The sequence below is a fragment of the Mastigoproctus giganteus genome, chromosome 1, assembly GCF_048544385.1.
Source record: "Mastigoproctus giganteus isolate SK-2022 chromosome 1, ASM4854438v1, whole genome shotgun sequence".
In the NCBI taxonomy this organism is placed as follows: Eukaryota; Metazoa; Arthropoda; class Arachnida; order Uropygi; family Thelyphonidae; genus Mastigoproctus; species Mastigoproctus giganteus.
The window spans coordinates 41,215,918-41,239,905 of record NC_143575.1 but is presented as its reverse complement, the minus strand read 5'-3'; the positions used below and the strand labels follow the sequence as shown (position 1 = coordinate 41,239,905).

The following is a 23,988-nucleotide window of genomic DNA, read 5'->3' as shown; positions in this document are numbered from 1 at the left end:
ATATCGTATACATTTTTGTAAATTTATATGCAAAGATCATCTGAAGGGAACTCATTTCTAGTGAAAATGATTTCCTATATGTTTTATTGTAGTGTAAATAGTTAAATGTTATATTTGACACAATAAAACATAGCAGATTTAATCACTGTTACTTGTTGATTAAATCATTTATGTAAAACAAATACTATTGTAAAAGTAGTGTTTTGTTATTTATATATATTTGTTATATATTAGTTCATTCATGTAACAAAGGGGTTAACCTGTATTCAGTATCCCTCTTTCTTCGGTTACCTGAATTCTGCAGTTTCATTTCAGTAGTCTTATGTCTGAACCATAAAATATTTTACTTGCCATTTTATAAATTGGAAAGAATTGGTATCAATCAACTTTCTTTCAACTGCTGTCACACAATAAACAGGCATCAGAGGCTTAGAAAAGCCTAAAACATCCAATAGTTAGAGCATATGTGGGGAAGCCAGCATCTAGTACTCATATGCACTCTCCTCCTGGAACTGTGTAAGCTATGTTTTGCAATGTTGGTCTTTGTTTTAGCACTTTGCTCTATGAATTTATGGTGAGAAGGGCAGCAATACCAATAATGGCTTATTTTATTCATGAAATACTTTTAAGCAGCAGAGATCATTAAGAATTGAGTTTCTATCAAAATGGGAATGCTGTGATGTAGGGGCAAATGAAGCAGTCCATTATGTAGACAAATTACATCCAGATTATATATACAAATTGCTTTAACAGCTTAAAAAACAAATGAGAAATTTTTAATGTGTTACTATGAATTGCTAGCTAACTAGTTAATTCACAGTTCCAATGCCACTGTGTTCTGGTCATTAATTATGTTACATCTCCATTGAAATTATTTTAAAACCTCAGCAATCAACTCATGTTTGGTCGGTTTACTAGATAAAATTCCTTACTTTTTTTTTTTTTTTTTTTTTTACTGAAATGAGAGTCATTACAGGCCCATGAAGCTTTTACTCCAGAAGAGAAACCTATCTGAGGTGGCAGTAGCCATTGAAATGGCTATCTGGTTGTTGTACTGCATTACAAATGAACAGCAATTATTTGAGAGCATGTAATACATGTGTATATATACAGTAGAGCCTTATAAATCTAGCAACATTAGAATTGAACGTTGCTGAGTTTTTAAAAATTCATGATTTGTGAAACCTAATGCAGTAAGGCTCTGCTGGTAATAAAGTGCACAGATCACAACTGCTGTAAAAGGATCATGCCATGTCCTAATAGAGGGGCAAAGCAACATTGTCACTTCAGCAATTACAGTATACCTCTTTCTTGCATCAGGAAACATTCTGAACATCACTTTCTCTATGGCTTAAATAAAAAAAAAAATTAAAAAAAAAATAAGTGTTGTGATGGTACTTGTAATAATGCTATTAATAAATTTAATCAATACAACCACAACTCTGTTGCAACTTCCCAAAACAAGTTTTCCAGTGTCAAATTCATAGATGAAAAAACAGACCCCTCTGTGATGTGTGTCTCTCATCACTTTCTAATAACTGCGACTGATACTGTTATTATTCATACTGCATACCATGTAAACTTTTAAATCAGATGAGTTTTTTTTTTTTTTTTTTTTTTAATTAAATATTTCAAAAACTGCCAGATTTTTGTCTGATTTATTATTTGATAAGATGACTTTACCTGGTAATGATACAGTATAGCAAAATCTCATGTAACAAAAATATGGTATATGATTACAGAATAAATTCTATGGAGATAAATATTACAAGAAAATTAGATTCCTTCCACAAGTTATTTCAAAATAGATGTAAATGATTCAGATCCATAAGAGAATAAGTGACTAAAGTAAGTCATGCTTTAAACATTAACAAATTTAGAACCTTTTTTGGGTTAAATATATAGTTATTTATTCATTGTTGCACAGTAACCTATCTTTTTTTTTTATGAATTATATGATCTTCCACAGGTAATTCAAAGCTTTCATTGCTATACATTGTCACGTTTTATTTGATTAAAATTATTTTTGCACATTTAACAATTGTATTCAGGTGATTTGTTGTTAACTCCTCTGACCTGATAGTCATGCCCAAGTATAAACAAGAGCATATTAAGAGAATTTACCTTTCCCATATGTGTGAAGTAGAATCCAGCTGGACTAATGGGAGAACTCAAACTGCACTGACAGGCTCACTTCTGAAGAAAATGAATATGTAGCCACTCATTTTCCTAAAACTAAATTTGATCTATTGGACAGTCTTGCACTTAGTAATACCATCTTATAGGTTTGCATAAAGAACTTTTTTTGTCCATAATAGTTAATTCAATATTCACCATATAATTAACATTTGGATCAATCTACATGTTAATTATAATGTATACATTTATATTCTAAAAAAAGGTTCCTATGTCATTCAAAATAAACAGCAGCAATGCTATGTTGATACAGCTTTCTGATTGGCCATTAGTTTTTGCAAAAAAAAATCAAGAGAACTATCACATCATGCAATTTGCAGATACTTAGAAACTTCTAGCTTAAGTAACTGCAAATTATATGTGGTAGGCCCACCTCCTCAAGGTTAACATTGATCACCATGCAGCAAAAAAAAACAACTAGAGTCCATAAACTTCAGTTGGCACTTATTATCCACCCACTTCACTGCCTGTCATATTCTTGTCTCTTATTTTGATGGAAAATTTGTATTCTCTAGTAAACACCATTTTAGATCATAATGCTATTGATGCCACTTTGACACATTACATTAAGCCTATTTTTATATATACTACTACATAGTTTTAAGTATATTATGGAACGTGGAATCATCTTCAAATAAAGTGGCAGCCCTGACTTCAATTTTTTTGAAAACTTGTGTAATTTTTTGCTTGGACAAGTCATACAAAGTAGGATAAAAAAAAAAAGTAACAGGACCTGAATTTTTATTTAAACAAATGCAATATTTACAAATTAATTACCTGTTAAAAAATGACCTTGGCTATATCCACATTTTTTTTCCATTAGTTTTATAATTTCAGTAAAACTTGTATGAAGTCCTATTTTGCAAGTTCCTTGAGTGCATTTTATCACAGCTGTTGTAACTTCTGCTTTATAAGAAAATTCTTGTCCCCTTAATAAGTTCTTTAGTTTGGGAAAAAATATAAAGATCAGATGAATGAGGATGTTGTAAGAGTGTTTGGAAAAATATTCAGAAGTTACTGTTACAGTATTAACAGCAGGCGCATCATTGTCATAGAGTTATTTTCGATTTTTACTTGCCATAAATCATGTCTCTTCCTTTTAATTGCCTCTCAAGTGCTTAATGATTTATAAGTACAGTGCATACTGCTTATTGTGATCACAGATAATGTTATCATTCGTTTAATCACTTTATGAAGTCCCAATCAGATACATACTAATACATAGAAAAAAACAATGTTTACTCTAATAAGCACTTCAGGTCTTGTTATCACTTCTTTATCTTATCAGTTTACGGATGTGCAGTGGAGGTGATTATTTACATAATCACCTCCACTGCACATCCAGTTACTACTGTTGCTTCATACAGTTCACAAGGTTATTGCTGTCATTACTCCATGAAAGAAAGTACTGTATCTGTACTCCTACCAATCTGACTGTTTTACAGTAGAACATTAACCTTTTTCCAATTGTAATATTTTCTTTATTTGTTTTTAATGGTGGTTTGTATGGATTTCCAGAAATATTGTGGCAGTTTTATTTTATATTGCTTGATTTTAATGTTTACAATGTGTCCACTTCCACCTTAAGTACACATTTTCACTCTCCATCAATTATTATCAATTAAGCTGTCTTGAAATGATTACAATAAGTGGCATCTGCCATACTTGGTCCAACAATATGACCTCCATTCATAAATTACACTTTATGATCAAAAAATAACTGTTTAGACTTATAAATCCAATTATTTTTTTTTTTTTTTTTGGGAGACTTCCATTCAGAGGACTGTGTTGTCTGTGAGTTATGAAGATGAAACCATGAATGATCCATTTCCTGTCACTTTTGTTTTTAGAAATCCTGGACTGGTTGCAAATTTCAACCAGTCCTTTTGAAAGTTCAATTCTCATTTCCATCTGATGCTGTTAAAAAGTTGCATAATATTTCCATATTTAAAAAATTACAAGTGATGGCTTGGCAACAACCATGTCATCCAATGTTATATGCCTTCAATTTTTATTTTTTATTTGTTTGCCCAAATATTGCTTCTAACAAGAAAGAGAGGTTGGCATTTGGTGATATGGCAAGGTCTCACACCTTGCATCATTCTCAGTGAAATTGCATCCATCTTTGAAGCACTTGTACCATTTTAATATCCTATCTCTTGATAATGTTTCTTCACTATATGCTTCAACAATCATTTCTACAGTCTTGGAGACACATTTCTTTGACAAAAAGCAAAATTTTATAGATTCCTGTTCAAAATGTTATATGTTAAAAACTATGATACTAAATTGCTTACAAATAAATCTTTGTACATGGGCAACCAAATCACCACCTACTGTAAAAAATTCTAGATTACAACATAAATTAAGTTTTTTCTTATTCAGTGTTCAGATATTTTTAACAAAATCAGTCCTGGTAATTTTTGATCTTATATTTGTACATTCACAACAAAGTTGAATACTATAAAACAGTTTAATATCTGGTTGGATTTCATGTGTTGTAAATTACCAAAATTATACTGTAAGAAAGCTGAAGGATGATTTAGCATCTTATTACGTATTAAAAGTTTTATTTAAAAAGTATATAATTAGATTTATTTAGATTAAAAGTATATATTTAGATTTTTTAAAAGTCATTATTTAATTGTTTGGACAAGTCAGTTAAAAACACAAACTGAATAATATGAAACAATGTTTGTTTGACACTCTCTCTCTGCTTTAAATTATTCAAAAATTCATATCTTTTAAATTTTTTTTAGTTTATTTTGTGCTACTTTCATGCACCACTTTGAAAGCTGAATACCAAATTCATAAATATCCAATTGATATATGTGTATTAACAGACCAAAATTAAGATACATCCTTGCATAAGCAGACTAAACAAGCATTTTTTTTTTTTTTTTTTTAGAAATTAAGAATCTTATCCCACTGTAATATTCTACATGCTTGTAACTACTCAGGCCATATTATAGCAAGACCCCCATTTCTTTTAAATGGATCTCATATATGACCACGTGGAGTGTCACATGCTATTCTTTATTTATGTAGCCTGGATACTTTTATCAGTATATATAAAAATTACTATGTAAGGCTTTAACTTCACTCATACATAACTAGGCAATTTTGAACATGATTTTACCAAAAATATTTACTTTTCAAAACAGAACAGATTTGTGAAAATGTTTTTATTTTATTTTTTTAATTTTAATAAAAAATTTTCCTGTTCTTTTATATACTGTAATTCAAATGTGAAAGAGAGTAGATTATTAAAATAGCAAATGAAAAAAAATTATAACAGAATAATTTTATTTTTATGATTGTTGATTTATACAATATTGTACAATATAATACATATAAAAATTAGCCATCGTGAATTAAAATAGTACTAAAATAGAGAGTAACAGTATATATGTAGAAGCTTCTCCAAGTAAACTGATTACTTTGGACCACCTTTACCAGTAGGTGCATTCTTGAGAAACTGCAAAAATAAATTATTTTAAGTTAGTCTATTTAAAATATCTATGCAATAACTTTTTTTCATTTATTAAAATGGTTGTTACTTTTTCTATCATTCTACCTAAAAGAATGGAAAAAATTCTTTGTACTTGAAGAAGTCAGTCACTAAATACATTAATTTTATTTATATATCTAATATTTATTAATGAATCTGAACTTTTATATGGTGCTAAATATAAATATTCTGGATTTGCTTTTAAGAAACTTTAACTGAAATTGCACTGTAAGTTAAATGAAAACTTTTACTTATGCTCTTCGCTGATAGTTAACTTGTCAATAATGATACACAGAGATTTTAATAAACATCATTTTAGAAACCAGTTATTATTTCTGCTTTACTACATTACAAATTTGTGCATTCTCTCTGAGAGTTTAAGTTTAGGGCAGCCATATATACATATGGTCACCCTTTTGCCTTATGGATACAACTTTTAAAAGGAAGAATTGCCTGGAAATACTTCCTAATAAGTCCTCTAAAGGGCTTGTTAATAATTTATGTATGCACTAATTACAGAAAAAAAGGCACTCCAATCATAAATACTTTACTACATATAAGGTAGTGCTTCAGCATCATGTCTACAGTAGTTAAACTAACCAAAGTTCAATTATTAGAGGCATCATTACATCTCAAATTGTGAAATCTTTCATGAGTTGCCCATCTTTGATACATCAAATAAGTAATGCTTCTCCAATAGAGAAAACTATTGTTGTTGTCAGTTTTTATACCACCAGTACCTAGCCACTCAGTGAGGAGAGGCAAACTAGCCCTGAATTGGTCATCTGAGTGGTGGCACTAAGAATAAGAAATTCAATGGAAGGATTTCACAATATGAGGTATAACGTAATGATGCTTCTAATAATACAACTTTGGTTGATTTAACTGCTGTAGACATGATACTTAAGCACTGTCTTATATGTAGCTGAATTTTTCTGCAGTTTGAAGCCATGTGCTTTAAAGTTTTTTTTTAAAAAATACTGTATGTATTATAATGCTATCAAGTTAAAATTATAATGCCTATATAAGCATTATTACGATATTGAAGTATAAAGCATGTAGCTGAAAGCTCTTATGACCTGTGTCCTACCTGAAAAATTTAAGTAGAGAAATAGGTCCTCTTCACAAAAACTTTTGCACATTAGTAGCAGACAGTGGGTCTATCCAATCATGAATCAATAATCAAAATATAGTTAAGATGTGACAAATCATGTCAGCTAATTCGCTCATTTCTTTGTAGAAGTATCTGTCAACATAGACATAATATATACAGTTTTCAGCATGTATAGAAACATTCAACTAATTTTGATTGTGGATACAATGAAAATATATCTGTATCCACAATTTTGATTGTGGTTACAGAGATATATTAAGTATATATGGACAGCATCCAAAATGTTTCTTTTCATAGTTGTTGTTATTTTGGTTTTTAGGAGCATTAGCAACTAAGTCCATATTGTTCTGGGGATATGCTGTGGTCACGGGCTCAAGCCCCCCAGTCTAATCAAGAAGCATGTGCTACGCACTGCTGCTCCTACCCACAGAGGCGCCGCTCTTTTCATAGTAATTTCTTATAAGTACTTCTATTCATATGACTGTCTACATAAAAGCTTATACAAATTGGGATAGTATTCTTGCAAATTCAGTATTTCTACAGTACATTTCTTAATGGTATAGCATTATTAGAAAGACCAAATGATGTGTACTTTTTCTGCATTTGCCAGAAAAAAAGTCCTGATCACTCATATTTCCTATCTCCAAAATAGTGGCCATACAAATTGGCAGTGAACCATATCCAACTTCTTCCTCCCCCTCAGCCAGCTTGGGAGATAACTTATCTTGCAATTTTTGAGAAGAGGTATATGATAGCTCTACACTGTCTAATAAACTATATTTATTTCTGAATGAAAAATTAAAAAATCACATATGAACACATTAATAACCACACTTCTAACAATTTCAGTAACATTACCTCAGGTGGCTCAAGTCCCTTTTCTTTCAAGAAATTTAAGAAGCCCTGTGCACCATGTAATGAAAACAGCTGGGAATCCTAAAATTAAACCAAAAAATTCCTCATATTCTAATTGAAACACTAAATGAATGTTCAAGAATCTTATAAATACATAAGTGAATCTTATAAATATGTGACCCCCCCTTTCCTCCAATCTTACTTTAGTGGAAGACAATTCTGTTCACTGCAGAGTATCTCAGAGTTCTTTCCAAGATAAATTTTTTCCAAGTTAATTGAAAATTTGAGAAGTCTCTATTGAATGATCTAAAATTGTGCTACAAAATTGTATTAGTATTAGCCAATACAGTGCAAGGAGGGCACAGGCTTTTGCTGAACCAGCCAAAAAAACAAAATAGATAAAGTACAAATTATGCATTTCCCACCTCCCGTAGGTGAGAAGGGAAGTGCATAATTTGACCAATCCAGTTGACCTTTAAATTTTTTCAAACTGTCGACCTCAACTACTTGCCAAGGCAACTTGTTTCAGTAATCAATGACTCGGCTGAAAGAAAACTTCCTACAATCTAGTAATACAATCAACCCAATCTTCCTGTAATTTGAATTTATGGCCCCTAGTTCTGAATTCTTTATAACAGTGAAAATTCTGCCTTCATTCATTTTACTAACTCCTTTCAGAGCCTTATAAACCTCAATCAGGTCCCTTCTATGGTGCCCAGATGCTAAGCTCTGTAGCCAACATAATCAAAGCCTCTCCTCATATGGTCACCCTTTTGCTTCTTGAAATGCGCAATTCACAATGTGAGTTGTGCATTTCAAGAAGCCATTGATAGGACACCACGGGCTTTCCTGGCTGCCTGTTTACAGTGCCCAAAGAACTTTGTATCTGCCCATATGATAACTCCCAGATCCCTTTCTTCCTCTGCATTTTTAATTCAAACCCCACCAAGTGTATAAGTTATTTTGGGGTTGCTATTCCCCAAGTTGCATTTTGCTGCATTAAAACATCACTGCCACTTTTCTAACCATTCTTGAAAATAAGAAAACAGTGATACACGAACCAATCTTTGGGGGACCTATTTCTGACATTACACCAATTTGAAGAATATTGTGATATATCCATTAATCACAACCTTCTGCTCTGCAGCAATCCATCTTAGAATCCTTCTAATCCTAACATGTTCCTGCTTATACAGTAACCTCTCATGAGGGACTCAGTCAAATGCCTTGCTAAAATCCAAAATAAAATATAATAATACCTTAAGATATTTTGATACAAGTAAAACCTATAAAAATTATAAGGGTATGTTTTACTACCAAACTTTTATAAATTTCATAAAATGAAATCAAGTTTGTGTTGTTTTTCAAATACATATTTTTGTTATATTTTCCCAATACAGACCTATCAAATATTGAATACATGATCAATATAACTATTTATGATTGAGTCTTCAAGGAAAACTAAAAGATGATAAAAAAATGGCAATTTATGAACTTTGGCTGAAGAAAACTAAAACCAGCAGGTTCCCATGCAGTTACATAGGCTCACTGTAGCAAGTAAAGGAACAGGGTTACATTTCAATGCAAGTGTTAAAAATGCCTAGTACTAGAGATTTTAAATATTAACATTGTAACTTTTGTTATGCTTTCAGTTACAAAAGTTTTCTTGCTCATAAAAGACTGCTGTACAAACTGGAGCAGTGTGGCATTAAGGGATAAAGCCCTTACTGCTATGGATAAAGGGATGGTTAAGTGGGAGAAGACAGAGAGTGGTTATTAATGGACACTTCTCTTTGTGGATTAGTGTTATTAGTAGAGTCCCACAGGATTTGGGTCTGGGCCCCAACATTGTTTTTCAGTATTTTTTAATCATGTTGATGAGGGTATATCAGGCTTACTGTACTAGGTTTGCAGATGATACAAAGGTTGGCAGGGTGGTTAATGACAGTAATGAAGATATGCTGCTGCAACAAGAGCTAGGAAAAATTAGGCAGATGGGTTGAGAAATGACAATTGAAGTTTAACACTGAAAAATGCAAGGTACTGCATATGGGTAGCAGTTATTTCAGATTAACATATCAACTTGGTTATTTGGTTTTTTTTTAGGAGCATTAGCAACTAAGGCCATATTGCTCCGGGATATGCGATGGTCATTCCCTGACCTTTCCGCATCGTCCGTATTTGGTGGTGATGGGCTCGAACCCCGGTCTAATCAAGAAGCGTGTGCTACGCACTGCTGCTCCTTCCCACCTGGCTACAGAGGCGCCTATATCAACTGTGTGGTACTACATTCAGGTTAGTGGAAAAGGACCTTGTGGTAATTGTGCAGTCCAACATGGAGTTCACTGAGCAGTGCAGACAGGCAGCGAGGACAGCTCATAGGGTTTTGTCAATGATATATAGGAAATTTTTGCTAGCATGGATAAGATGATTATCCAATTGTACAAGGTAATGGTCAGACTACATCTTGAGTACTGAATACAGGTCTGGAAGCCTAATTTTAGGAAGGATGCAGAGATGCCGAAACGGGTACAGAGAATGGTAATGAGATTGGTGAGGAGAACAAGAGGTGGGATTGGACTGCAGCATCTGCAGACAAGGCACATGCAAACAAGGTGATCTGACAGGTGTTTAAGCCTTTGAATGGCTTGAGCAAATGCAATGCTGATGGGATTCTTTCTCTTGTTCAGACTATGCACAAAAGGGGACATAAATTCAAATTGAGGAAGGGTGGTTGCAGAATAGATGTGCAAAAGTTTGCCTTCAGCCAATAAATTCAAGAAAGAATGAGACAAAACTACTGGAGGTGATGGACAGGTGAAATGGGAATTTTTTTTTTTTTGGCTGATGCTGTATAACATTGCTTTCTTGTATCATTTGCCACTATTAATACTAAATTATAAGTTTTCAAAAGAATCAAAAAAAGGAAAAAGAAATAAAATGCTCAAATTCCACAACAGTATCACTTGAGACCTGTTTACCTTCCTTGTACATAACACTATACTATGTTTCTAAACTGCTTATATTGTAAGAACCTTATTGGGATCTCGGCTGAAACATCATAATAATAAGCAGCCAAATCATGCAACTTGGCAAAAAAGTGATTATTCAATTAAGTTAGTTCAAAATTAGAAATTATTCTATTTTATTCTGTTAATATTGTAAACCTGATTCCTTTTACAGCCCCTTGGAAATGATATATGTCTCTGTAGATGCAAAACGTCAAGAGTAGTATAATAGGAAAACATTCAAAAAATGCTCTGATGATGTATAACAATTACATTTGAAATTGTCATTTTTCTTTGTGAAGAGTGAGGTTAGTTGTTTTACTGGAGCAGAATGGTATTAAAGGTAAATTGCTACAATGGATAAAAGGATGGTTGAGTGGGAGAAGACAGAGGGTGGTAATCAATGGGTGCTGCTCTTCATGGACTAATGTTATTAGTGGAATCCCACAGGGTTTGGTGTTGGGTCCACTGTTGGTTGGTATATTTATCATTGATACTGATGAAGGTATATCAGGCTGGCTTAGTGTCGAAGTTTGCAGATGATACAAAGGTTGGCAAGGTTGTTAATGACAGTAATGGCAGTGTGCTACTGCAACAGGATCTAGAAAATTTGGGCAGATCGGCTGAGAAGTGGCAACTGAAGTTTAACATTGGCAAATGCAAAGTACTGCATATGGGTAGAAGTAATCCCAGAGAAACATACCAACTGTGTGGTACTACACTTAAGGTGGTAGAAAATGAAAAAGACCTGGGAGTAATTGTGCAGTCAGATATGAAGTTTTCTGAGCAATGCAGACAGGCTGCCAGGGCAGGTCATGGGGTTTTGTCAATGATATACAGGAATTTTGCTAGCAGGGAAAAGGAGGTGATTGTCCCTCTGTATAAGGCAATGGTCAGTCCACATCTTGAGTACTGCATACAGGTCTGCAGGCCTCATTTTAGAAAGGATGTAGATTTGCTTGAGCGTGTACAGAGAAGGGCAACAAGATTGGTGAGGGGAATGAAGGGATCCTCTTACCAAGAGAGGCTTATGTTCTGCAAATTACAGTGACTAGGCACCTGTGAGGTGATCTGATTGAGGTGTATAAGGCCTTGAATGGGTTGAGTACGCTGAATTCTGATGGAATTCTTCCACTTGTTCAGACTACGAACCTAAGGGGGCATAAATTCAAATTGAGGAAAGAGAATAGATGTGCGGAAATTTGCCCTTAGCCAGTGGGTGGTTAATTGCTGGAACAAACTTCCATCTATCGTAGAAGTTGATAGGTTAAATAAATTTAAAGAGGAACTGGACAAACATTTAGAGGGAATTGTTTTGTAAATTTTTTTTTTGGCCAATTCTGCATAAGCTCATACACTTGCTTTCTTGCATCACATGCCGCCACTACTACTTCAAATACAACAATGCTCAGTGAGAAAAGCATGTAGCATTATTTTCAAGACATATTAATATGTATCAGAATCATGCATTTTGAAATCAGAAAAGGAAGCAGTTTTTGTCAACGTGACACTGTTATCACTTGCAGTAGAACACCAGATATTGCTATCCATTTCAAGCCTGTAAAAACATATCAAAGCATAAAGAAGGCAACAAAGGTTTTTTTTTTTTTTATCTGAAAGTGCCAATTTGGATGTTATAAAAGCAGATTGTCTTTTCACTAATTTTTCAATCTTCTTGTGACTAGATCTTCTTATTTAGGAAAATGTATCAGAATTCAGAAATGGTAATGAAGTATAACAATACCAATGGTGTCTGCTGGAATTGTGCAGCAATTCCAAAATGAACCTTGTGTTTCAACTAGTGGTGGCAGTGATACAGATTTGAATATTTATTCCACTGTAATATTTTATGATAAATACAGCAAACAGTGATTGCCCTTGCTTTCTATGCTTACCACAGAAGGTGATTCTGCTGGGTAGAATATAGGCAATCTGATGTTTTCAGAATTTGAATGTCAGAAGATATCACACATCAAAAAAAATTTGAATATTTAGCATAAACAGACATTTAAGTGCAGAATTCTTTTTCTTTTGTACCAGATGTTTTTTTGTGTTACATATGAAAAAAGGAGTGGCATAAAATTTTACATGCTACAACAAGAATTCTTATTCTTGTATTGTGATATGCAATTCTTCAAAATATAAATTAGTAATTATTAATACTGCAGTACACTCAGTAATTTAACCAATATACTAGATAGATCTAATTTACAAAGAAAGAAAAATTTCTTTCAAGCATATGATTAAGGAATAATTATATTTTAGGTTTTTTTTCTCCCCCTTTGAAGAATACTGAATTAGACAATAAAAATGTGACAACCGAATAATAAGCCTACACTTAATTTATCCGTAGAGGTCAGATCAGCTTTTTTCGACGTGTCCAGTGTGAAGTTCTCATCTTCCCAGTTCTTAAACCAAACAGTAGGTTTCAAATACCAGGCAACATGAAATTTCTTTTTCGCCTTCACTTCCTATAAAAGAAAGAAATAAGCAATTAAAACACGATCTTTACAATGCTAAAGAAACACAAACTGATTTATTACTTTAACACTGATTTATTACTTTTAAAACACACACACACTCTGACTGGCAAGTCTTTAAGTACTACCTCACCCCAACCCAACTCCATCACCCAAGGGTCAACTGCTCCATAGAGACAAGTGAGGGAGCATGGAGAGAATTATGCAGTCTAACAGCTAGATCACAATTGGTTGAATGAGAATGCAGTACAACAGTAATTCAATTCAATTTATTTCTCTACCTCTTGTAGTACAATGCTACCGGAGCGGGAGTGCAGTAGCACATGCTCTTTGGGTAGACCGGGGTTCAAGCCCCTGACTGCTAAATACGGTCGATCTGCCAACCCGCACTGGACCAGCGTGGCAGATTATGGTCCATTTTCCCTCAGCATGAATTGTTGAGGAGGCTTCCATCCTGCAGTGGGTTGATAATGGCTGCACTTTACCTTTTTTTACCTGAGCCTTTGGCTCATGCACATTAGTCCTTATTTAAAAATATACATAAGATACATATACACAAAATTAAACAAAAAAAAATCATTCACACAGCCCAATAAGCCATATTACAACATTCAGGTAAGGTTATCATGTTCAAAATTTCATCTTAAAAAAAAATAAATAACTTAAACAAATATATAAATTCCATAAAATCGTCCCATAAAGTATAAAGAATGTTTTATTATACAGTGTGCACTGTATAAGACAATCATATATACTTATTCAAATCTCCTAAAAGAATACATTCAATTGTAAACCTACACACCTAAAATGTAAATCTTCAAAATAAATTAATTAAAACCATATAAACATTTATAGTACGACAGTAATGTGCAAAGGGGTATTTTGGAAAACATAATGGAGTATGGCAGCAGATGATGTCACAAGCTCCACTTTTATCAACTAAAAAGAAACAGCTATGAGTATGATATGTACTTTGTACAGATAGTTTTAATTTCCTCAATGCTATATGATAATTGCCATATGACATCCTTTTGTTGTGCAAGTCTCCATGGACTTGCTGCCAGACTTTTCCTAACCTATACTAAACATTCCTCAGTCATAACAGTTGATGTGTGAACGTGACTCAGAATTCACATTCCCTGTCTTCCTGAACATTTTACAAGCTGGAAGCTTGTAAAATGTTCAGGAAGACAGGGATATTGCATATTGCAGAGTTTGATAGTGACTTGCAACATCAAAATTGTTGCAAAAATCAACAGTGAGTAGTTTTAAAACTACTCAATGCTGAATTCCATATTCATTATTGTTGTACCGAACACGTGCATTCATGGTTTTACAGGTTGTAGGCAGATGGCAATGCTATATACAGAATCAAGAATATTAATTGTAAATTTCATGTCTCTGGCACTCTTACTCAAAGCTATTCACGTTTTCGTAGGTTCTCATTTAAAAGGATTACCCCTGTATAAATAATAAAGATGGCTAAGCACTTTTGAAACTATTTTGTTTAAAAATGATTAGGAAGACAGATACTATTTCAATGAACATAGAGTAAAATCTTTGTGTATACTATGCAGTGGGAGTGTTTCTCGAAAACTGTTCGGTGCTTTCTAAAAAAAAAAGTAACACAGACAAATTATACAACTGATCTCAAAATTTGTAATTAAGTTTTAATACTAGTAAATGAAAGGTTCTACATCTGGGTCTCAGTAAGCCCAGATTAAATTATGAAACAGAATATAGCATACTCTGCTATCAAAGATGTAAAAGACCTGAGGATTGTAATACAGCTGATATGAAGTTCTCTCAACCAGGGCCATACCAAGCCATTTTAGTTCCTGAGGCAAGAATGAAAAATTGCACCCTACTGTTAATGATGGCAATTATTTAATCTTTCTTTTGGCATCCCTTTCAGCTCCACCCTCGGCACAGCTTTTCTCTCAACAGTATAATAAGGCCACTCAGATACTTTCAGTGATATTTAGGAATTTTTCCATTAGACATAGGTAATTATTTCACTGTACAACTCAATAGTCAGACCATATCTTAAATAACATATATAGGTCTGGAACAGGACAACATGATTACTTGTGGATAGAAAGATATAGTAATAAATTTTCTGTTTATATTCCAGAATGACTACATAGGTCAGAGGAGTTTACAAGAGAGCAAATACAAGGACAGCATGATATTTAGCAGTAATGTGGACTAGAACCTCTGTCAAATCAAATGAGTGTGCTACTGTACTCTCATGTTTGACCACTCAGTGACTGGTGCAGCACACATTTCTTGATTAGACCGGGGTTCGAGCCCATGACCACCGCATATCCCCAGAGCAATATGGCCTTAGTTGCTAATGCTCCTAAAAACCAAATAACAAACAAACCAAAAATAAATTGAGCCCCAACCCCAGGGGGCCCACATCTGGTGAGTATGGGTTTGGCAAACCCAGGGTTCTGAGCTTCTTTTCAGTGATTCCTTTGACTCCTCTCTCTCTCTCTCTCTCTCTCTCTCTCTCTCTCTCTCTCTCTTTCTCTCTCTGGGGAATGGAGAGGTGATTCCTCTCTCTCTCTCTCTGGGGATTTTTTTTTTGGCTGGTGCTGCATAAGCTTCAGGCTTCCTTGCACCATATGGCTAATGCTAATAATAATAATAAGTTAAAAATTGTTTTAGTAAACTCGCTTTAAAAAATACATTGGATATTAGAAATTAAGTTAACAATATTAAGAAAATTAATAAATGTTTGAAGAGAAAACAAATAATGAGCATTATTACTCACCTTCCGTCTATCTTTACGCAATGCTATTTCCTCTCGTTCTTCTGCAGTTAAAGTAGGATCAATAGCTGGTTCCTGAACACAAACAGGAATAGGTGGACACAAAGGTGGATGACCAAACTCAACATGAAACAGTTTTTTAACTACTCCAGGCTCAATAACGGGTTGGACATCCTCATCCTCCTCTTTTTTTTCCTTTTCTTGATCACCCATTGTTGCTGTCCATGATGTAAACTCATTGACTACATTTTCCATATGTTCAGCCTATTTAATAAAAAATAATAACAATACTATGTAACAATACTGTTAATAGTTTTGAAAATTATACTATTTTTAGCACAAAAAATAGTGTTATTCAACTAGTGATTGAATATACATTAGCTTATTTGTTTGTTATTTGGTTTTTATTAGCAACTAAGGCCATATTGCTCCGGGGATATACGGTGGTCATTTCCTGACCTTTCCGCATCCTCCGTATTTGGTGGTCACAGACGAATATACATTAGCAATTATAATTAAGACTTCACTGTGTGGAATGAATACATTGTTACAGGGACAGGATACACTTAAATAGAAGTTGTGCAAGAATATTTGCTGATGTTATTGGGAGAGCATTACATGGGTTGGAAAACTACTAGCTCAAGAGGATACACAAACTAATAGAGTAACAGCAGCCACACGCAGAGGTGTAAATGATTCTTGCACTGCTTTTACTGGAACATGCAGCAGCCTGGAAAGAACAGCATTGGGGATTTCAAGGGCTGCAGGGCATCCTTAGAGAACAAGCAAGTGGGCTATTAGAGTTACTAAGAATATCCCTAATAGCCCATTTGCTGGCAAGCATACATGCCAGTTGCATGTATGCTTTTGTGTGTATTAATGCTAGGAACATAGTAAATAAATATGATGGAGTTGAAGTATTGATTAAGTCATCAAATATTGACATGGTGTCACTCAGACATAAGGGATGCAGAATTTGAATATGGAGAATATAATGTGTACAGAAAATGACAGACAGGACTGGGAGGGAGGGAGGGAGGGAGGGAGGGAGGAGAAGTTTAAAAGGATAGCTGAGTGCGAGTTAAGAAGCACATAAATCTGAAGTAATGAATCCAGTTGAAATGGGTGGCCAGTGAAATGCTGAGTCAGTTTGGTGTAGCATAAGCACTGAAAAAACAAAAATGACAGCAGAAGTGTCTGAGTGATGATTATGATGAGTATAGCAAACAACAGTACAGAGAGAGTGGATAAATTATTCAGATTGTCATACTGATAGGTTTTAACTTTTCCAGATATTGACTGGAACTTATGGGTTGATCCCTCACACACTAGCAAGGCTTTTGTGGATTTACTGGATGACTTTTCTACAGCAGCATGTTAGAGAAGCAATAAGAGGAAGCAATACTCTTGATCTAGTTGCAGAAATTCTTCAGGCATTAAGGATCTGCAGATAAAAAACCCACTATGTGGCAGTAATCACAGTGTATTGATGAATTTGGGATTTACTTAAAGATGTAACTACTGTCAAGGGCAAAGGGAAGGACTTTTACTTTTGTAAGGGTGACTAAACAGTGATCTCAGACAGTTTGTAAATTCTATGCAGTGGGACCAACTGGTGATATTATCAACAGTAAATTCTAAATGGGAAGCATTCAGGGAAATAATCACAGAAGATACTATGCTTTTCATACCAACTAAGAAATACTGCTCAAGGCTTAGACCTAAATGGATGTTAGATTAACTGATAAGACTTGTAGCAGAGAAGAAAAAGCATGGGATGCATATAAATTAGCTTACAGTAGATATAAATTAGTCTAAAATCAAGTCACAAAGGAAGTTAGACAAGCTAAGGGCAGATTACGAGTCTCTAGCAAAGAATGCAAAGAAATGCAGCAAAGGCTTCTTTGTTTATGTAAACATTAGAGGGAAGGGGTTGAATGACACTGGTCCACTTTATATTGATAGTTTAGCTGTTGATGATCTTGTCCAGGTTTCTCACAAACTGAATAGGTATTTTGCATCTACATTCACACATGAGGAATTCTTTAGGAAAGGGATGGCAGAAGTTTATCAAACTCTAATAGGGGGCCGAATGATTTTGCAATAACTGAAAGAAAAGTAGAAGAGAAATTGAAGCTAAACCTAAAAAAGGCACCTGTGGTGGATGGGATCTATCTATTTATATTAAGGGAGGCAGCAAAGAATGTAAGCAAACCATTAGCCATAATTATGAAAAAAGGCATCTTTGAATTCAGGGGAGGTTCCTATAGACTGGAGATGTGCAAACGCATTCCTAGTTCACAAGAATGATCAAAAGGTGACATGAGTAATTACAGAACTCTTAGCTTAACTTCTGTTCCAGAGAAAATAATGGGGTCAATGGTTAAAGAAGTAATGCAGTACCACCTAGGCAGGAATGCAATTATACTGAAGTCACAATATGGAATTGTTAGGAGGCAATCTTCTCTGACCAATCTGATAGTATACTATAATGCAGTATCAAAGGAACTGGGTGCAAAAAATAATTTTAATATCATACATTTGGATTTCAGGAAAGCTTTTGATACTGTTGCACATAAAAGACTGCTGTACAACTCTGAGCAGTGTGTGGCACTAAGGTCAAGTTAATGCTATGGATAAAAGGATAGCTGAGTGCGAGAGAACAGAGTGGTTATCAATGGCCTCTACTTTTCATGGAGTAATGTTATTAGTGGAGTACCCCAGGGTTTAGTGCTGGGCCCATTGTTGTTTTCTATATTTATTAATGGTACTGAAGAAGATATATAATATATTCAAAAAGTTCCCATAATTGCACATGCTAGTATTTAAATTGTTTGCGCTACAGCCGTAACATTTCACAGGGCACTGATGTTGATCTTGGTGTGCACGCATGATTGTGGAATGTCGCAGTTTGAACAGCATGCTAACATCAAGTTCTTCTTTAACTTGGGAAAAGTGCTACAGAGATGCTGCAAACATTACAAAAAGTTTATGGAGATGATGCTTTGACGAAAACAGAAGTTTACAAGTGGTTTAATCAGTTTAAATACTTACAGGAAACAATATAAGGCTTAATGTCTAAGTTTGTAGATGACAGGTTGGCAGGGTGATTAATGGAAGCTATTGCAATAAAAACTAGAAAAATTAGGCAGATGGGCACAGAAATGGAAGTTGAAGTTTAACATTGGCAAAAGCAAGGAACTACACATGAGTAGCAGTAATCCTAGATTAACATACTACCAACTCTGTGGTGCTACACTCAGAGTAGCAGAAAATGAAAAAAGACTGGGGAAATTGTGCAGTCAGATATGAAGTTCTCTGAACAAAACAGAGAGGCTGCCAGGACAGTTCATGGGGTTTTGTCAGTGACATACATGAACTTTTCTAGCAGGGATAAGGAGGTGATTATCCCATCATAGAAAGCAATGGTTAAGCCATATCTTGAATACTACATACAGATCCAGAAGCCTCATTTTAGGAAGGATGTAGATCTGCTAGAATGGAAGCATAAAAGGGCAACAAGACTGGTTAAGGGAATGAAAGGTGGTCTTACCAAGAAAGGCTTCAGTTCTGCAAATTGCAACATCTGGAGCCTAGGTACCTATAAGAAGATCTGTTTGAGGTGTCTAAGGCCTTGAATGGATTGAGTAAGCTCAATGCTGATGGCATTCTTCCTCTAGCTGAGACTACATGTATAAGGAGCATACATTGAAATTGAGGAAGGATGGTGCAGGATAGATGTGTAGAAGTTTTCCCTCGGCCAGAGGGTGGTTGATTATTGATACAAACTGACATCTGTTGTTGTTGTGGAAGTTTGAATAAATTCAAGGAAGAACTAGACAAATTATTGGAGTGGAGAGACAAGGTGATGTGATTTTTTTTTTTTTTTTTGGCTGATGCTTTATAAGCTTGCTTTCTTGCATAATTTGCCACTACTAATACTAATACAGTCAGTCCTCGTATAGCACGATAGTTGTGTTCCTAGAAACCCTCGTGCAATGCAAAATCGTGCAATATAAACCACAGGCCCTATGGGAAAAATAGGGTTAGGTTCCGACCACCCAAGATTGAACACACATTTGTAACCAAAACATTACCAAACACAATAAATAATCATAAAAAAAAATACTTACGTATTTTATTACGACTATTACTTAATAAAATATTGCTAATGCTTTTGCTTCTATCGTAAGAAAACTTGTTTTTTGTTTGATTTTCTATCGAAACAGATGATAGCCATTCCATCTCTTCCAATTCTTTGTGTCTTAATCTAATGGATTTTAATTACACTTTGAGCTGTTCCTGCTATCAAAGTTGTTTTTATTTTCTCTGCATTCTTTGTAATTCTCGGCGTTGCCTCATTTAGGTCTGTAGCACATGCAATATCACATGGTCTTTCATTTTGCTCAAAGCGTTTCACTATTTCATATTTTTTCTCTATCGACAGGGGCGGACTGGCCATAAGCCCTACCGGGGAAAACCCGGAGGCCAATGTGATTTTGGCCATAAACCATAGTATGAGGCCACTATAAATTTTCCCGGGTAAGAATTTTTGACCCAGTCCGCCTCTGTTTATCGATATTGCTTTTCTTTTTCTTTTTCTCTCTGAATCTGCAGTGTCTTCACCAGGAAGCTTCCTTTTCACACCTTTTAGGTATTTTACTCATTTTTAGGGAATAAAGCACAATTACAAACCGAGGAGGCACGCTTGATACACATAAACAAAGCTGCGTGCGTGTAGCAACTGAATAAACAACACCATAAAGGCAGAGATACACTATTAACACCTCACATTTTACTGCCATAAAACAATTTCCAGTTGCGTTTCTGCTAGTGGAATCTGTTACTAACTGGTAGTAAACTCTATCTAATTGCATTTGCGATAATACCGATAGCTGGAATTGTGTGGGTTTTTACCTTATTATAGTGAAATGTGTTTCCCCTTCACTGATATAAAAAACATAAATACATTTTCAGAATCTTCTTTTCATTCCTATCGTGTTGCGTTCGGTTGGGGTGATTCTGCGTTCGACTGCCATTTCTTGTAAACACAAAGGCGAATCGTGCATAAGCGAATTCGGTTCGTGTTATATAAGATATCGTTCCCCTATTTATAAATCGTGTATGATCGAATTCGTGTAGTGTAAACACGTGTTATACGAGGACTGACTGTATTAATATCAGCTGTTGTGACAACAAACAAGAACTGAGATGAGTGTAAATGTTACTCTGACGAATGTGTATCTATGGTACACTTATCCCCCTAATTAACAGTTCTCCCTGAACCCTTAAGGTATCCTCAATGATACCAGCAAAATCTCTTGCACCACATGTTTCATATGTTGATGAGACAGCAGAGCACACAAAGTCAGTGCTGGATAAAGAAGCAGTAATCATACTGAAATAATGTACCAGTTTAAAAACAGCATTAAATGCAAAAATCTGGTGGACCCAACAAAAAGTCCTATTGCCTCTTTTTCAATTAGGATTAATTAAGCAATTTTCATGAGCTTTAGAAAAGAATGGGAACTGCTTTAAGTACCTTTGCAACCTAAATTGACCTGATGCAAAACTTAAAAAGAAGGAATTTTCAATGATAAGAAAGTTAATTTCTGACAAGCAGTTTGAAGAAACAACAAACAAATTTAGCAGTCACCTGAACTTGAACCATGGCTAAGTGAAACACATGGATTATTACACATGCAATATTCTAAGTTGCCCCCATATGCTGACCACTCAGGTTTGTAAGCTATGATCAATAAATTTCAAAAATTAGGAGGTAAAATGAGCTTGACGGTCCATTTCTTATACTCTCACAGACATATGTCCAAAAAATCTTTGTTTCATCAGTATGGAAGTAGATGAACAATTTCACTAAGATATTAATATTAGTAAAGCCAAATGATGCAAGGAAGCAGGATTTTTCTGTATCAGCCAAGAAATAAAATGAAACAGAATATTCATATTATTTCTATTTTATTCCCACATAATAATCCAATTCTGCTTTAATTCAGCCATACTCATCCCTGTACCAGTTTGATAGGCAACTTATTTATTCCGGTGTTCAACACAATCTACTGCCCATAGGTGAACTTCATGAGATCTGCATATGGGGGGAAAGAGGGGAGAGCAGACCTTTCTTATTCATTTTATTCAAGCTCTTCAGCACTTTATACACCTCAATTAGATCTCCCATTAGATGTCGAATTGTCAAATTTTGCCAGTTATGGCAAAACATAACTGGCAAAATTAATTAAGCACAACAGTAATTAAAAACTACTAGAAAATGTGTTAGAAAAGACAAGATCCCTAATAATAACCTTGAATTAGCAGCATTTTCAGAACAAGAAGCAAAGACTGCTTGTAACGTACTTGTTGGCAGCCTTGGAGCAAATGACCCGGCTGCTTGAATTAAGGCAGATGCAGAAACTCCATTTGCACATTACCGGAGAAAGGAAGAAATCGCAACCTCTGTGAAAAGTGGGAAGACAATCGACAAACAGAAGATCAGTGATACAGGGAGATCAGATGATAATGTGGATGACTAGCAAGACGAAAGCATCAGAAATTAACAAAGTGCTTGAAAACAATAATGAGGTGATGGCATAGTTAGAAACTCAGTGATAGTGAAGTCCTTCATTTATTGTATGTATTGAAAAAAATGCCATCATCAGTTGCGGTAACTAAATTATGTAACTATTTCAGTACACATGCATAAAATATAAGTCCATAACAGCATTGTGTACCAGTAGAATGTAAATGGAATGATATAACCTTTAACACTTCATGTTTTTTAGTCTATACACTCATAAAACAGTAAATAAAGTATTTATTTGGGAGAAAAAGAAAAAAAAAAGGTAAAATGTTTTCAGTTATAATGCAGTATGCTTATAATGTAAGTATTAAAGTTGCCACCTGGCACCTACATTTCATCAGAGTGTGTGTGTGTGTGTGTGTGTGTGTGTGTGTGTGTGTGTGTGTGTGTGTGTGTGTGTGTGTGTGTGTGTGTGTGTGTGTGTGTGTGTGTGTGTGTGTGTGTGTGTTAATGGTTCATAAGTTACACTGGCTATAGTGTGCCTGTCCATAGTCTTTCATCAAGGTTGCACTGTATTTGGCATAATAATGAGTAAAAAAAAACAAAAAAAAAAAACATAAAATTTATTTGGAACCAAAAGACCTACAATTTCTTCCAAGTTCACTTTTGTATTAATAACCTTTTATTTTCATTTAAGTTTTGTCAATATTATTACTAAAAATACACAAATGGATAAATGAAATAAAATTTACAAAAGAAGGGAAAATTCATTTTTCTTCTTACCAACTTGCGGAAAGTATTTTTATTGACTAAGATAAAGAAAGCCAACATGAGAACCAAGGCAAACTACAGGAAACTTACCGGACAAACTGGTTTGCCACTACTGTAGTTTCTCCATGCACATTCTCAGTAAACAGATGGCGTGCATTACTGGTAGCAGCAACAGAAGTCAAGAATGATATATTGATTGTCACGTAGGCTTTTGTTGTTTTGGTTTTTAGGAGCATTAGCAACTAAGGCCATATTGCTCCGGAATATGCGGTGGTCATTCCCTGACCTTTCCGCATCTGGTGGTGATGGGCTCGAACCCCGGTCTAATCAAGAAGCGTGTGGTACTCACTGCTGCTCCTTCCCACCTGGCTACGGAGGCGCCATTGTCACGTAGGCTTGACAGATGATGTACTGATTGGTGCGTGAACACAACAGATGATAAAGTCATAGCGTTAAGTGATTAATTGATGTTGTGATATGCATATATATAAAGAATCTTTCTTTAGGTTTTTTAGGTTTCCTAATCTTAAAGATTAAGTTAGGAAACCTTTTCTCCTAACCTAACCTAACAAAGGTTTCTTTATTTTTCATTATATTTCCTAACACGACCTTAAATATTAGGTTAGGAAATAATAGGAAAAGTTTTCCTTACCTAACCTTAGAGGTTAGGTTATGAAATTAGGAAGCTTTCTTTTCCTATTATTTCCTAACCTAACCTTTAAGGTTCGGTTAGGAAATAATA

General features: G+C 34.6%; 1 protein-coding gene across 1 annotated transcript in view; it reads right to left on the bottom strand.

The window, feature by feature from the left end:
* Positions 1 to 5,559: 5,559 nt before the first annotated feature.
* The window catches only part of LOC150090739 (uncharacterized), a 42,482-nt gene continuing 24,053 nt past the window's right edge, over positions 5,560 to 23,988 (bottom strand). Inside the window, exons 5-8 of the mRNA XM_090379765.1 lie at positions 15,944 to 16,204; positions 13,021 to 13,155; positions 7,680 to 7,757; positions 5,560 to 5,674 (exon numbers count right to left, since the gene is read on the bottom strand). Coding sequence (XP_090235891.1) covers positions 5,633 to 5,674; positions 7,680 to 7,757; positions 13,021 to 13,155; positions 15,944 to 16,204 — 516 coding nt within the window. The 3' untranslated portion in view covers positions 5,560 to 5,632. The remainder of the gene's footprint in view (positions 5,675 to 7,679; positions 7,758 to 13,020; positions 13,156 to 15,943; positions 16,205 to 23,988) is intronic.